The 17,624-nt window shown below is 44.0% G+C and overlaps 1 protein-coding gene across 1 annotated transcript in view; it reads left to right on the forward strand.

Annotated features, from left to right (window-relative positions):
- The window catches only part of LOC144892110 (uncharacterized), a 48,476-nt gene that overhangs the window by 30,563 nt on the left and 289 nt on the right, over positions 1-17,624 (forward strand). Inside the window, exon 5 of the mRNA XM_078777327.1 lies at positions 15,946-17,624. This exon is cut by the window's right edge and continues 289 nt beyond it. Within this exon, the coding sequence (XP_078633453.1) occupies positions 15,946-17,254 (1,309 nt within the window). The 3' untranslated portion in view covers positions 17,255-17,624. The remainder of the gene's footprint in view (positions 1-15,945) is intronic.

The raw sequence follows: 17,624 nt of genomic DNA on the forward strand, positions 1-17,624 counted from the left end.
CAGGGAAGAGGGAGAAAGGGGGAACACGAACAGCAGGTCAGAGGGAGAAAGGGGGAACATGAACAGCAGGGAAGAGGGAGAAACAGGGAAGGGAAGCAGGCGAACAGCAGGGAAGAGGGAGAAAAGGGGAAGACGAACAGCAGGTCAGAGGGCGAAAGGGGGAACACGAACAGCAGGGAAGAGGGAGAAAGGGGGAACGCGAACAGCAGGTCAGAGGGAGAAAGGGGGAACACGAACAGCAAGTCAGAGGGAGAAAGGGGGAACACGAACAGCAGGGAAGAGGGAGAAAGGGGGAACACGAACAGCAGGTCAGAGGGAGAAAGGGGGAACATGAACAGCAGGTCAGAGGGAGAAAGGGGGAACACGAACAGCAGGGAAGAGGGAGAAAGGGGGGAACGCGAACAGCAAGTCAGAGGGAGAAAGGGGGAACACGAACAGCAGGGAAGAGGGAGAAAGGGGGAATGCGAACAGCAGGTCAGAGGGAGAAAGGGGGAACATGAACAGCAGGTCAGAGGGAGAAAGGGGGAACGTGAACAGCAGGTCAGAGGGAGAAAAGGGGAAGATGAACAGCAGGTCAGAGGGAGAAAGGGGGAACATGAACAGCAGGTCAGAGGGAGAAAGGGGAAACACGAACAACAGGGAAGAGGGAGAAAGGGGGGAACACGAACAGCAGGTCAGAGGGAGTAAAGGGGAAGATGAACAGCAGGTCAGAGGGCGAAAGGGGGAACACGAACAGCAGGTCAGAGGGAGAAAGGGGGAACGCGAACAGCAGGTCAGAGGGAGAAAAGGGGAAACACGAACAACAGGGAAGAGGGAGAATGGGGGAACGTGAACAGCAGGTCAGAGGGAGAAAGGGGAAACACGAACAACAGGGAAGAGGGAGAATGGGGGAACGTGAACAGCAGGTCAGAGGGCGAAAGGGGGAACACAAACAGCAGGTCAGAGGGAGAAAAGGGGAAGACGAACAGCAGGTCAGAGGGTGAAAGGGGGAACACGAACAGCAGGGAAGAGGGAGAAAGGGGGAAGACGAACAGCAGGTCAGAGGGAGAAAGGAGGAACACGAACAGCAAGTCAGAGGGAGAAAGGGTGAACATGAACAGGAGGGAAGAGGGAGAAAGGGGGAACGCGAACAGCAGGTCAGAGGGAGAAAGGGGGAACATGAACAGCAGGTCAGAGGGAGAAAGGGGGAACGCGAACAGCAGGTCAGAGGGAGAAAAGGGGAAGATGAACAGCAGGTCAGAGGGAGAAAGGGGGAACATGAACAGCAGGTCAGCGGGAGAAAGTGGAAACACGAACAACAGGGAAGAGGGAGAAAGGGGGAACACGAACAGCAGGTCAGAGGGAGAAAAGGGGAAGATGAACAGCAGGTCAGAGGGAGAAAGGGGGAACATGAACAGCAGGTCAGAGGGAGAAAGGGGAAACAAGAACAGCAGGTCAGAGGGAGAAAGGGGGAACATGAACAGGAGGGAAGATGGAGAAAGGGTGAACACGAACAGGAGGGAAGATGGAGAAAGGGGGAACATAAACAGCAGAGAAGAGGGAGAAAGAGGGAAGACGACCAGCAGGGAAGAAATAGAATGGGGGAACATGAACAGCAGGTCAGAGGGAGAAAGGGGGAATATGATGAGCGAAGATCTACTGTAATCTATATACCCCACAATGGGGTATAAAACATGACCTTGCCGCTAAAGTGGCGTTTTTCGTAGTGGCCTTTTGAAACCCACCAATTCAGGTTTTGTTTTGAAAACGACCAATAAAACCCACTTTTCCTGCTGTTTGACACAAAACTGAAAGGGAGGAGGATGGGGGTGTGCTCAATGCTCATTTACCAAGCTGCGAGCTAGCACTTGCCAAGCCAGCCGTTTCTCAATGGTTTTGAATGGAGTGCTTGCTCGAATGCTGAAACCACTTTGCAATCTCTCCACCAGAAACTTGGTAAATGAACACACACCTAATGTTATTGAGACCTGACCATAGATCGACTGTAATATATATACACCAAGGAGGAATGATCTATTGTTGCTCTGGTAGTGAGCGGGTGAACGAGTAAATGAAAATGTCGTACGCTGTAATGACATCATAGACATAATGACGTAGTGTGATGGACGGACACAAAACTGCCGCGACTTTAATATATAGAAGATGATATATTTTAACCTCCAGTAACTTTACAGTCACTACCAAGGGATTCGTGTTGCGATGAGATTTACTATATATTAACATTTTCGGACAAAGCATTTGATGGAAAGAAAGCGAATCATTTTTCTACGGTTTATCCCCTTCTGGCTGCAACCCTTTCCTTCTAAAATGTTCAGAAACCTTCAGCTAAATGTTCAGAAAAAAAAAATCATGAATGCTCGGTTTGCTTTGGTGTTAAAATTTTAGAATGACTTGTTTTTTTTCTAAATGAGGTGGAAGTAAAATAAATCTTGCAGAGGTGACATGCTACAGATATCAATCGATTGTGAATTTTGAATTCACTTGTGGCAATAATTGAGGATGGAAAGGAAAAATTAAAGGAGATTATTTCGACGTCAAGGCTTATCAGAGCAGCCGTTGTCAGCCCAATGGTGGACGAAAACCTCGGCACGCCAAATGTTCCGGTCCCCAGTCTTCTCATTCCAATTTACTGTCCCACAGTGTTTGGCTGATGTCTGCACTGTTTGGCTGATGTCTGCACTGTTTGGGCAATTCTCTTCCTTGACGACTGCTACCTTTGATTGGTGTAACTGCAGTCACAGCTGTTGTCCATCTGTTATCTGCTCTTCTGCTGATGTGTCCTGCCCACTTCCACTTCTCAAGTTTGATTGTTTTTAAAATGTCCTGAATCTTTTTTTGGTTGTATTTTAATGGTTGTATTTGGTTGTGTTTTAGTTTTGGTGGAGTCACTTATTTTTGTCAAGGCTCATGGAGGACTGTCAATGCAGTGCAATAACGTAGATTGAAGCGTGGCTCAGATGTGACAAACAGCTTTTTCCTGAACGTTTCTTTTAAAATCACTTTTGCATACACTTTACAAAATGTATATGAGGGATTAATATGGTAATCGTTGAACGGCCAAAAAAAGGTTCCCAATCTGGCCCCTTCAGCAAGTCAAAAATTGTTGATTAAAATTTTATTGTTTTTTATTGTACAGTACTTGATAAAATAGTGCACTCTGAAAAGATGAACAACGCAATTGGGAAACACACATTTAAAGCGCTATAAAAGATTAACTTGACACATCTCATCCATGTCAGCCCTCCCAGGTTTATATCAGAACGAGCTGATTTGTCGCATGGTCACGGACCGCTTAACCCAAACATGGCGCTGTTCAAAAATTACACAACGCAATTTTTTTAGGGAGCCGCATACCTTGCGTGCTGACGGACTTGCATAAATCTTACGAATATTTTATATTCGACATTGATTAGATTTTTGGGGGCTCCTTATCATGACTGACATTCAACCCCAACAAAGACAATGGAAATTTAACGCAACAAAACTGAGCAGTGTATAATCAGCAGAGACCTTCAGGCCTGATGTCTTCGGCCCACCAGAAAACCAAGATCGCGGCCATATTATTTTGTCTGGGTGCCATGATGGGTGGAGTCAAGTGACAAAGGTGTGTGGGTCCGGCAGCTGGCTGACCAATGGGTACACGTTTCAAAAATCGACCCCCGTCAAGAAAAACAACAAGAGCAATAACAACAACCACGTGAAGCTCTTTCAGACCTGCAACACATCGAAGTTGTTGCTAAATGGCATCATCCTTTTTTGGGGGGGGATACAGTCAGGTGAAAAAGTATGTACACCCCATGTAAAGTTTCGACTTTTTCAACATATTTCAACATACAGCTATCTGATCTTCATTTCAACAATATTGATGGATAAAGGTGATATAATACAACAAATATCATGAAACATTTACATTTTGTAGTCCATTGTCTAATTTAAATAAACATCAATGCAAATTTCGCATGTGGAAAAAGTAAATACACTCCTACATTTATCACGACTTCAAATACCTAAAATTAGAATGAGATGCACCAGCTCAGGTGCAAATGATTAGAACATCGTTAGAGAGGATCTTGGAGGAACCTGTCTTATTTAAACCTCAGACATTTAGTTTGGTTTGTTGTTTGTTGTTGAAGTGTGCGGCGTCACCATGCCAAGATCAAAATAGCTCTCTGAGGCCTTCAGAAAGAAGGTTATATGTGCCTACAAGTCTGGGAAGGGATTTAAAAAGATCTGCAAACAATTTGAAATCAATAATTCGACTGTCTGGAAGATCATCGACAAGTGGAGAAGATTCCAAACAACTGCCAACTTGTTGAGGCCAGGCCGCCCCAGCAAGTTCAGCCCGAGAGCAGACCGCAAGATGCTGAAAGAAGTCTCGAAGAACGCCAGAATGTCATCACGGGAACAGAATGTCATGTCACCGTCCATCCCTCTCCTCCACGGCTGCTGAAACCCTCATCCACGCCTTCATCACCTCCCGTCTGGACTACTGCAACAGCCTCCTCTCTGGTTCACCCTCAATAATCACCAATAAACTCCAATACATTCAGAACTCCCCTGCCCGTCTACTCACCCATTCCCGGACCCGTGACCACATCACCCCCGTCCTTTACAAGCTTCACTGGCTCCCCATCCCCCAGAGAATCCAGCACAAAATCCTCCTCTTGACCTGCAAAGCCCTCCATAACCTGGCCCCATCCTACCTTACTGACCTCCTCTCCAGACACACTCCCACCCTCAACCTCCGCTCTGCTGGTACCAACCTCCTGACCCCCCCCCCCCATCCGGACGAAATTCAGATCCTGGGGGGGCAGGGCCTTCTCCATCGCTGCTCCCACCCTCTGGAACTCACTACCTCACACCATCAGACTCCTCCTCACTCACCACATTCAAAACATCACTCAAGACCCACCTGTTCAACACTGCATTCAACATTTAACCCACAGCATTTAACCCCTGACTATCTCTTCTCCTTCTCCTTCATTTTGCTTTGATTATTTACCTATTGATTTTTGTCTTTTTGCACTTGTTTTTTGTACTCTCTTAAAGCACCTTTGGGCTTCTTGAAAAGCGCTATATAAAATAAATGTATTATTATTATTATTATTATTAACAACAACAGGCATTTTCAGGCGATTTTCCCTGCAAGAGCGGGGGTTAGCCTTGCGGTCCCCGTGACAATGTTCTCCATTTTGCCCCTTTTTCTGCATCTCCCCTTGTTAACCCCCTTGCCCGCATTTCTTCTTCGACCATCTTTAGCCAAGTCTTTCTCGGTCTTCCCCATCCTCTACTTCCTGCTGCATTCATTTCCATCACTCTTTTCAACCAGTTACTGTCATCCTTCCTCAACACATGACCAAACCATCTCAACCTATTCCTCTTCACAGCATCAATCATAGGCTCTATTCCCATCATCTTTCGCAATTCATCATTTGTTCTCTCTCTCTCTGTCTCTCTGTCTCTGTCTTTCTGTCTCTCTCTTTCCTTTCCCCCACCCCCACCTTGATAAGGGGAGCGCCGACCCCCGAATCCGCAACAGTCATATGGTCTCCCCAACAGTCTCCCCAAATTGTCACGTGGTTTGATTAGCGGCATTGAGCCTTCGTCGCCTTAGCGCTCGCTCCAAACACCATTGACCAGTGTTGCGGTTTTAGAACCCTCAATTTGTAAATAATTCTTGTAAATATTCCATTTTTAAAAGGTTAAAGGTCGCACCCTTAATTAGTCCATATGCAACACGTAGGTCACCTTAGAAATCTCAGTTATTTCCTTATCATGTGTCTAGATAAGGCCGTGTTCCCAATAGTTGAATCTGCGTTGCATTAATCACTCTCCAGACACACTCCCTCCCGCAACCTCCGCTCTGCTGGCGCCCACCTCCTGTCCCCCCCCAGCCCCCCCATCCAGACCAAATTCAGATCCTGGGGGGACAGGTCCTTCTCCATCGCCGCTCCCACCCCCTGGAACTCACTACCTCACACCATCAGAGACTCCTCCTCACTCACCACATTCAAAACATCACTCAAGACACACCTGTTCAACACTGCATTTAACATTTAACCCACAGCATTTAACCCCTGACTATCTCTTCTCCTTCTCCTTCCTTTTGCTTTGATTATTTCCGATTTATATTTGTCTTTTTGCACTTGTTTTTTGTGCTGTCAAAGCATCTTTGGGCTTCTTGAAAAGCGCTATATAAAATAAATGTATTATTATTATTATTAAATAAGATCGGCCCCATTCGCTCATTTCCCAATCGCTCTCTCCAAACGGCGCCATTATGCGCACCTACAGACGGTGCCTTGTCCCTCCCAATTATGTTACACGCCTTGGTTAGCGTTCGCCTTGGCCGCCATTGACCATGCGGTCGGTTCGAGAAAAAAGGGGGGCGGAACAACAACAGCAAGCATTTAGCTCTCAATATTGCTGAAATGAAGATCAAATAGCTGGATGTTGAAATATGTTGAAAAAGTCAAAACTTTACATGGGGTGTACTTACTTTTTCACGTGACTGTATGTTATCCCGCATGGAGATTTCTTTACAATGAGCCATGTCTCAATTTTTTTCTATGCAGCGCTTTCAGCGATAAAGAGGTGCATTTTTTCGGTTTTTCCAAGGTGGTGACTGTACCACATGACATATGACGTCATAATTATCATTTAAAACTTATACAGGAGAAGACGCACCTATGGTGAAAATTTCCTGTCAATCGGACCAACGGTTGCAGAGAAAATCATTTATTGTGTGCGGACAAACAGACAGACAAACTGACTCAAATGCAATACCCTCGAGCGAGGCTAATAATATTTGTGCGTTCGCCATGTACGTAGCAGGGTGCGCCAAAGTGCTTGGAGTGGAATGCGCTTCTATCTTTCTTTCTTTTTCCTCTTGTGAAGTGGTTGCACTTGCTATTTGTTAACAGCCAGAAACTTCTTCAGGACGTAGAAGCCCAGTGATGCCTTCCTCAAGATCAACGAAATGCAATGTGCAAACACCCTTTGATCATAGGATGAGATCACAGTTACCACACGGTCCCTTATACGAGTGATGATCACATTCTGCCTGACATTATTGTCACAATGACAACATCTGATGCAAATTGCTTCTTCTACCTCCACCTTGTATATCACAAGCACATTTGTATATCATTGGGTCTTTCCTGTCCATCCATGCGTTAATACATCCGTCCTGAACCATATTTCTGGCATGGATGGACCCTATTTTGTTCATACTTGGCACAAAGGCAACACATGAAGATATATACTGCATGTGCAAATAATTTTGATCCACAATGCGATCAAAGATGTCCGGCTGGCGGCTATTTTAGTTGTAAAAACAAAACCTGATGTTGAAAACCCCAATAATCACTCTGATCTGAGGCTGTGTAACATGCGTGAGGTAAAAGTTGGGGGAAACGTTTCATTATTAAAATGGGTTTATCAAAAGGGAATTTCTTCAACCATTTCTCAAACATGGATTTACCGATCTTGTTCAAACTTGGCACACAGATCATGAATGATGGCTTACATATGCATGTCATTTTTTTTGGAAATCAGAACAATGATGGCCGACTTTCAGCCAGTGTATTACTTAAATGTGTCTCCAACCATTTATTGGACATGCATGGATGAATTTTGTTTACACTTGCCACATGGACAATACATGAGAGTATACATATGTAAAAGATTTTGTTTTGTAATCTGAGCAAAGACGGCCGACTGGCGGCCTTCAACTCTGCACAGAAAAATAACTAAAACCGCAGGGACTTCGACATTTCATGTCTTTTTTCTCCTTGTTTTTTTGGTATTCATTTTATCTCTTTACTTAAATAACATGAGATCATCTTGTTTTTAGATCTGGTTCATCCAGTGAAGATGGAAGATTTTCAAAATGACTTCTCTCAGAGTTCCCAGGATGCTTTGAGCAATGAGTGTGTAAAGCAGGAACCTTGTGCTTTTTCTCTCTGGGAGCTGAAGAATGCTCCTAAGATGCATGAAGGTAAGCAGATCCATGCACAGAACACACAGCACAGCTCCACTTGGTTTGGTTGATTATCAATAAAAGGCTTGAATTCAACATCATGTCGAAGGATTGATCAGTTTATACAGTGTGCACACAGTCAAGCTTGTGTCGCATCAATGGCTCTGACAAACGTCACTGAGGCATCAGGAGCTTTGGCTGCTCCAGAGGATCGTTGAGCTTACTAAATGTATACTGCGTTCAATTAACTATTCTTTACAATTTTCAAAACCCAATAATCGATCTGAGGCCGAACAAGGCAGCACGCTGGAGGTAAAAGGTGGGAAAACATCTCGTATAATTAAAATGGGTTTATTAAAAGGGAATACGGGGATAAGGGTAGATGACATGCTACAGTAATGAGAGAGTGCATAGAAAACGATACACTCCGCAGCAATCAATTTGATGCTTCAATTTTAATAGAATAATGATTTTAAACATCGGGAAAAAAATCCAAGCAAAGAGAGTGGAGACCGATTCAACCTTTCTTTTCCAAAACATTCCACCACTATTTCGATGACACTTGACCACAACCTTCATCACCTGTGAAGTACCAAAGTTTGTTCACGGCACGAAGAAAATAGAAGTCTAAGAGGGTCTACCGGGATCAAAGTCGGTCCAGGTTTGACCCCACCAAAAGAGGTATTTGCTTTCTTCTCTGAAACTAAACATACAATTTCTATGAAACTTGACCACAACCTTCACGTCCAGTGATGTACCAAAGTATGTTCACGGCATTGAAAAAAATCTGCCCCTTTGGGGGGGTCGATTGCCCCCCAAAATAGGTATTTGCTTTCAAAGTAGGCATTTCATGCTCCTTCCCCTTCCTCTTACAATCCGTCCTGCCATCTCTGTCTTCACCTTCAAGCATGCACATAGCTCCCCTCACTGTAATCTCTTCTGCCACTTGTTGCCTTGCCTGAGATGTTATCTCTTCTATTCTATCTTTATCTAGATATCTTTAATTGTTGAAAAGACCTTCTCACATTATCAAGGGGGACTGTCTCCGCCCTCGTGCCAGTTTTTTTCAGCTGGTTCCTGAACCATTCACCCTTACCTTTACTCCCCCATTCTTCATGTATGGAAATTGGAATACATCCTGCATTGGAGGATTATCTCCTTCACCTCAACACTCCTGGTTTCCGTTGGTAGTTTTCTCCTCTGGAGTATTGTCTTTGATGGTGGTGAGACAGTCAGCACTTTCGAAGCTTCTTGCTGTGGTGCGTAATCATGTCTCTTCCCAAAGTGATCTATTTCCTCGCTTGAGAAGGTACAGTTATTATTTTTTACAGCGCACTTTCCTGCTGCTCAGACTGGCCGCACAGGCATAGGGTTTCCCCTATAGGAGGCCTGCGACTCTTTGCTTGAGATACTTTTCTTCTTTTTATCAACACAAGATGTTCCATCGTTTCCCTGTGCCCATCTTCATTACCTCCTCCCAATCCACTGAAGGCCCCTCCCCCTGTGACCCACAGTGCAGCCCACCCAAGAGTCTAGACCGTGCATGAGTTTCTCAGCATTGCAATTCCGCTTGCTTCACTCCCACCCCCATTTCCAGGACCCACATCTGCCGTCGGCGTCGGCACCCCAACATTTCTCGGCACCTCGATGAATGTATCACCATGGTCTGCCCCATAGTGCCGCCCCGACCCGCCCATCACAGAGACGTGCACACCACGCGTCATTCCCCGTCTCCATACTCCCGTGGGGACCCCAGCCACGGCCCCGCCACTCCCACCCTCCCCCATACCCCACCCCTGGCACCCGGAATGCCCCGCGGTTCATCGGCGCCACGCCTGCCCACAAAGCCCTGTCTCAATCCATCAGATCCAGTGTCAGCAATGGCTCGCATGCATTCACCCCTCCGTCCCCTCCGCTCCGTACGGGTGGGAGGCCAGAAGCAAACAGACAATGTAGAAATGGTGAATGCTAAAGGGTGAAACCAATAAATTCTACATTCCTGTAGCACCTTGAGTCACACGTCAGACATGGACAACAAGTTCGTGAAGTACTTCCATGAAAAACGTACCCGTTCGCAAACAAACGGGTACATTTTTCCATACCCCGTCAATGGTGATTCCAATCATCAATTGATACTTCAACAAAATACTGTTTTAAATGAATATATGAATGAATGATCGTTTTAAGGCCATTTTCCCTGCTAGAGCGGGGGTTAGCCTTGCGGGCCCCATGACAATCATGGTTCCCTGTTTGAGGCAATGTTTTTATGGCCGGATGCCCTTCCTGGCGCCAACCCTTGGTCGCCTCTTACGATGCGCAGGGATACGGTGTACCTATTCTAAACCGGGGTACACACCGTGATCATTCATCCCAGCAAGCTGGTACTCAATTTGCCGACCTGGGAAGGATGACAGGCTGAGTCAACCCCCCTGACGTTAATTCAGCAATCGACAGGGATTCAAACCTAGGATCCTGGGATCCCAAGCCGGCACCCTAACCGCTAAGCCAACACCAGGCCTATTGGTTAAATGATGGTTGTATTTGGATATTATCAAACCCGTGCATTTGCCATCATCTGTCCACTTCCGCATTGCGGCAGGATCTAAATTCTCATCAAAATCTAAACAGTATTTATAGAATTTCAATAAAAACCATCGTGTTTGTCGTGAAAAGCCATCGTGAAATATTATTCCATCGTGTTTGGAAAAACTGGAAAATTGGAAAACCAATAAAGCCTATTTTACTCCAGGGGGTCCCAGGATTACCCACCAAAAATATCGTTGCGATCGGTTCAGCCATTTTTGCGGTACCTGGGAACAGACGGACGGACATTTGGTGAATTATAGTAAGATTATTAGCAGCTTTTCGTGAGCATTCACGCTCATCCTTCCCCTTCCTCTCACAATCCCTCCCATCCACCTCCACACCCTCGCCTCTGGCATCCGGAGTTTCCCGCGGTTCATCGGAGTCATGTCTATTCACAAAGCCCCGTCTCGATCTATCACACCCGGTGTGGGCAGTGCTTCCCGTACATTCATTTTTTTGACTTGACTCAAAATCCCTCTCCTTCTCAACATCGACCCCTTCCCCTCTTCAATGAGGGCCCCTCCCCTCTGGAGTCTGCCAGATATCCCACGTAAGGGTTCGGTTCGTATGCGATCCACATGGCAGCATACCTCATTTATCCTTTCGGTGTCCACCTTCAGGGAAGAGGCTCCAGCATCGTGTGAGGTGCCGGCAGTTCGTGTGGCAACGGACCACGTTCGTATTTCTCTTGATGTCCGCTTTTTCCTCGATGTTCACCACAATGGCGTAGGCTCCAAGACAAACTCAACTTGGTGCTTCAGTTTTGTCAGTCACCTTTGTGGCTCTATAACAAGGAAAACTAACAAAATAGGAAAACTGAAGCTGTGTTGGAAATGATGGCCTGGCAGTGCAAACGACTTTGCAAAAAGGGAGAGTGTGGCTGCATAGACAATGGGTTGAAATGTACGCCGATGTGTAAATTACGAACTTGCGAAAACCAGCGAAATGAGGAGGATGAACTGGAGATGACAGTTGATATTGAATCAGATTGCGATGATGATGATGATGATGATGATGATGATGATGATGATGAAGAAGATTGAGAACTCAAAATACTCAGGTTACTTTCCAAGCCCTCAACATTACCTAAAGACATCAAAAATAGAATTTCTGGAAGTTGATATTACTTTTTGTTCATTTTTACTACTTTGTTTTAGTAGAATAAGTTGTGCTAAAGACGATTTTGGCAGCATCTAAAATTTGTGACCTTTTGACCTCTGATGACCTACACATTTAAATAATTTTGCATCATCTAGTGTCATTATGATCGAGCGTACATAGACATACAATTTGACTATTAGATTTTCAATTTTGGTCAATCCACTCAAAAACTACAGTCATTATGGTTTCCCCTACCCCCGAAACCCTGGATTTTAGGTATACTGAAACGCAAAAGAAACTTACCACCTTTGAAACCTTTAAATATCAACAATAACACTGCGTGTAGTAAATGTGTGAACTTATTTGTGGACAATAGTGTCCTTACTGTCAGACAAAACGGTCACGGATGGTCACTTGAACCTTCAATGGTCACTTCATAGCACAGCTGTTGAACAGCCGTTTTGACTGTCAGTGATTAGCCAAGGGGTACGGGATGATTTTAAAGAGCTGCACGTGATGTCTTGTTATTGGCTTTAAAAAGGCCAGTGCAAAATGGGCATTTCAATCAACATGCCACGATTGTCAAGGGATCAACGGCAGCGTGCCCTGGGCATGCTGCAAGGCGGACTGAGCTACCGTGAGGTGCCACGGCACCTTGGCTGTTCACACCAGACGATATCGGCCCTGGTGGACAGAGACACCCTCCACAACTCTGCAGATGACAGACCTCGATCAGGGAGGCCAAGAGTCACCACTGCAAGGCAGGACAGGCAGATGGTCCGAAGTCACCTGCGGGATCGATTCCGTCCAGCATCCCACACTGCGGCAGAAACTCCGGGGCGTGCAAACCCACGGATCTCCAATGATACTGCACGAAGACGACTGCATGACTATGGCCTGACTGCCAGAAGACCATACAGATGCCCCGTGATGACGGCTGCCCATCGCTGCAACCGACAGAGATGGTGCCAGCAGCATCAGCGGTGGACCTTGGCACAGTGGAACGAGGTCGCTTTCAGCGATGAGTCAAGGTTCTGTGTGGACAGTCCTGATGGGCGTGAGCGTGTCTGGAGAAGAACTGGCGAGCGATATGCCGATTGTTGCAAAAACTTGACATGTCATCAATAAAATGCCAATGTTTCAATTAGCAATTGATGGTTTGTTTTATTTTGAACTGTTACAATTTTATTACATTTCAAACAAGTGGTAAGTTTCTTTTGCGTTTTCGGTCTTTTTGAAGTTGGTCAAAATGGTCAAAATGGTAAAAAAATTCGGTCAAAATGCCCATTTTGCACTGGCCTTTTTAAAGCCAATATCAAGACATCACGTGCAGCTCATTAAAATCATCCCATACCCCTTGGCTAATCACTGACAGTCAAAATGGCTGTTCAACAGCTGTGCTATGAAGTGACCATTGAAGGTTCAAGTGACCATCCGTGACCATTTTGTCTGACAGTGAGGACACTATTGTCCACAAATAAGTTTACACATTTACTACACGCAGTGTTATTGTTGATATTTAAAGGTTTCAAAGGCGGTAAGTTTCTTTTGCGTTTTCGGTCTTTTTGAAGTTGGTCAAAATGGTCAAATTTTTCGGTCAAAATGCCCATTTTGCACTGGCCTTTTTAAAGCCAATATCAAGATATCACGTGCAGCTCATTAAAATCATCCCGTACCCCTTGGCTAATCACTGACAGTCAAAATGGCTGTTCAACAGCTGTGCTATGAAGTGACCATTGAAGGTTCAAGTGACCATCCGTGACCGTTTTGTCTGACAGTGAGGACACTATTGTCCGCAAATAAGTTCACACATTTACTACATGCAGTGTTATTGTTGATATTTAAAGGTTTCAAAAGTGGTAAGTTTCTTTTGCGTTTCAGTATATTTACAAGAAATGGTTCAAAATGAATTGCTCTGAAATAAAATTTTGCAAAAGCAACTCAATAATGTCCCCCTTAGAATCATCTAAAGACCTCTAAAATATGCATTCCAAGTGTTTAAATCACCATTGGGTGATTTGTTACTTTATTCTAGCAACATGACTTGCCCGATGGTCAATTTTGGGCAACCCCTAAATTTGGTGACCTTTTGACCTCTGGTGACCTACATAATGAAATATTTTGCATATATCTTCTTGAATAACATAGAGGGTACATAGACGGACATTATGAGTGGTATATTGTTAAGATTGACCCACCCAGAGCGAAACTACAGTCATTTTAGTTTCCCCTACCCCCAAATTTTGGTCTTCAAATTATAGCGGTAGGGTGATGTTTGAGAGGTGATAACTACCAGAAAGCTGCCAATTTCACACTGCTATCACCTCAATTCATCATCTCTCGGCCCTAAACTATGAAAAAAACAGTGAGGCTTTCCCACCAGAGATGGTACCGATGGGTCAAATTTTCAGGTGTGGCCCGGCAGACCTCAAAAAAAAAAAATTAAGCATGACCCCTGTCATAAGATCATTCAATGAAGACATCCTCGGCTTATTGGGATGTTTCCTTTTGTCTTGCGTGCGTAGCGGAAAGTGGGGTGACACAATTGGTTCACTCAATCTGTCTGACAAATGTCACTGTCAGTCTGTGTTTGAGGAACGACATACTTTCCTTTTAATTTCATATTTTGAATATCGTTCAACACTAATCGGAATATGAACGTGTGACAGGGGTCACGCTTAAAAAATAAAATAAAGCATGACCCCTGTCATAAGATCATTCAATGAAGACATCCTCGGCTTATTGGGACGTTTCCTTTTGTCTTGCGTGCGTAGCGGAAAGTGGGGTGACACAATTGGTTCACTCAATCTGTCTGACAAATGTCACTGTCAGTCTGTGTTTGAGGAACAACATACTTTCCTTTTAATTTCATATTTTGAATATCGTTCAACACTAATCGGAATATGAACGTGCAGCTTGGGAGTGTGTTGGCTCTAAATTTGATGGAGTCTCGTCTTGAGCGTGCATTCACACTTGCTATATAGGAATTACTTCAGCCTGTCTGTTCGTCTGCCAATCAAACAAAATTTAAAATCCTTCCAAACAAGAAACGTACTGTTTTTAAGGACATCATGAAGGACACAAACTACGGGCATGAATAACTAGTTTGACGTGTTAAATGAGGTGGTGTAAAAGAGGGTACATCCACGGCGGTAAATTTCTGATTCAATGGCTTGTTGTTGGGTTTTTTATAATCTTGTTGCTGTCACTCTATCAACAAAGCCGTACATCAGCCAGCATGTTGTTGTTGTTGCATACCCCAGACAGTTCAGTTCTGTGTGTTGAACAAGCATGGAGACAGCTGATGATCTCGTAATAGCGACCCATAGATCCCCCAAATATAGGATGGTGTACCCCCACCTTCACAAATTCAGGGCCACCACAGAGGAGGAAAGGAGAGTGGGAGAGATTTTAGTGGCAATCTTGGATTTTGCCAGCCTTCTTGGGATTTGGACATTTATTTTAAATATAAATATTATTTTCTGGTAAAAATGTATTCCCTGACATCCATTAATTATAAAATGTATGAAAAAACACATGAACCACGTATGGTACGTTAGGGCCAATTTATATTCTGGCGACAGCTATATTGGTTTATGGCACGGAGCCAGAAAAGTCAGCAATCTTGAAAGCATAACTGCCACCCATTTTGTTCAGCACCCTTCATTTACATAGAAACCACCTCTAAATCTCAAAGCATTCTTGTCACGGGACCTTAAACATTGATCCTTTACTTTCGGTTCCGCCTCATGGCAGATAAGAATAGACAAAGGGCCAGTTTTCAATGGTAATGGAGTACTATTCATTCTGCTTTTTAAAATAATGATGTTTCACAGCAATTGTGATTTATTGATGGTTTTTTGAATTGGCTTTGCAGAGAATCAATTGAAATTGGTTTTTTATTCCAAGTCAAGTTCGCAATTGTTTGACAGTGAAGTTTCATTCAATCAGAACATGACACAGACTTCTTATCAGGAAGTCAACAACAATAGCAGTGTATTGACTAAGAACAATTGTAGTTCGACATTCAAGAAAATTGAAAGGAACGAGAAGCTGTACAAGTGTTCTGTTTGCAAGAAAACATTTATCTCATTAAAGGCTTTAAAGAGATGTCAAGCAACACACAGACGGGCGACGCCATACAAGTGCAATGTGTGCAGCAAAGAATTGTCTTGGTTATCAACATTGAAATGTCATCAAGTAAAACACACAGGAGAGAAACCTCATAAATGTCCTGTGTGCAGCAAGGATTTTGCTCATTCATCAGATTTACAAAGACATCAAAGAACTCACACAGGAGAGAAGCCTTATAAATGTCCTGTGTGCAGCAAGGATTTTGCTCGTTCATCACATTTACAAACACATCAAAGAACACACACAGGAGAGAAGCCTTATAAATGTCCTGTGTGCAGCAAGGATTTTGCTCATTCATCAGATTTACAAAGACATCAAGGAACTCACACAGGAGAGAAGCCTTATAAATGTCCTGTGTGTAGCAAGGATTTTGCTCATTCATCACATTTACAAACACATCAAAGAACACACACAGGAGAAAAGCCTTATAAATGTCCTGTGTGTAGCAAGGATTTTGCTCATTCATCACATTTACAAACACATCAAAGAACACACACAGGAGAAAAGCCTTATAAATGTCCTGTGTGCAGCAAGGATTTTGCTCATTCATCACATTTACAAACACATCAAAGAACACACACAGGAGAGAAGCCTTATAAATGTCCTGTGTGCAGCAAGGATTTTGCTCGTTCATCACATTTACAAACACATCAAAGAACACACACAGGAGAGAAGCCTTATAAATGTCCTGTGTGCAGCAAGGATTTTGCTCATTCATCACATTTACAAAGACATCAAAGAACTCACACAGGAGAGAAGCCTTATAAATGTCCTGTGTGCAGCAAGGATTTTGCTTGTTCATCATATTTACAAACACATCAAAGAACTCACACAGGAGAGAAGCTTTATAAATGTCCTGTGTGTTGCAAGGATTTTGCTTGTTCATCACATTTACAAATACATCAAAGAACTCACACACGAGAGAAGCCTTATAAATGTCCTGTGTGCAGCAAGGATTTTGCTTGTTCATCAAATTTACAAACACATCAAAGAACACACACAGGAGAGAAGCCTTGTAAATGTCCTGTGTGCAGCAAGGATTTTGCTTGTTCATCATATTTACAAAGACATCAAAGAACACACACAGGAGAGAAGCCTTATAAATGTCCTGTGTGTAGCAAGGATTTTGCTCGTTCATCAGATTTACAAATACATCAAAGAACACACACAGGAGAGAAGCCTTATAAATGTCCTGTGTGTAGCAAGGATTTTGCTCGTTCATCAGATTTACAAATACATCAAAGAACACACACAGGAGAGAAGCCTTATAAATGTCCTGTGTGCAGCAAGGATTTTGCTTGTTCATCATATTTACAAAGACATCAAAGAACACACACAGGAGAGAAGCCTTATAAATGTCCTGTGTGCAGCAAGGATTTCACTCGTTCATCACATTTACAAACACATCAAAGAACTCACACAGGTGAGAAGCCTTATAAATGTCCTGTGTGAATCAAGGATTTGACTTGTTCATCAACTTTATAAAGACATCAAGTAAAACACACCGGAGAGAAGCCTTATAAATGTCCTGTGTGCAGCAGGGATTTCACTTGTTAATCAACTTTACAAACACATCACGTAATACATACAGGAGAGAAGCCTTATAAATGTTCTGAAGGTTCTGTTGTTCTGAATGAATGTATTATCTCCGCCATTGAACTGTACGCATTAAGCTCGTTTGGTCATCCCTGTTACCCTGCGGTGTTCACCAAGGGTAGTTACGCAAAAACTGGTGTCAGGAGAGTGGGATTCAAACCTAGTGGAGACACGGTGTCCGAAGGTTGTGCGTTTGACACCCGCTGGGTGCAAATTGCGCTCAGCT

Source organism: Myxine glutinosa, chromosome 5 (assembly GCF_964187855.1).
Source record: "Myxine glutinosa chromosome 5, kmMyxGlut1.1, whole genome shotgun sequence".
Classification (NCBI taxonomy): domain Eukaryota; kingdom Metazoa; phylum Chordata; class Myxini; order Myxiniformes; family Myxinidae; genus Myxine; species Myxine glutinosa.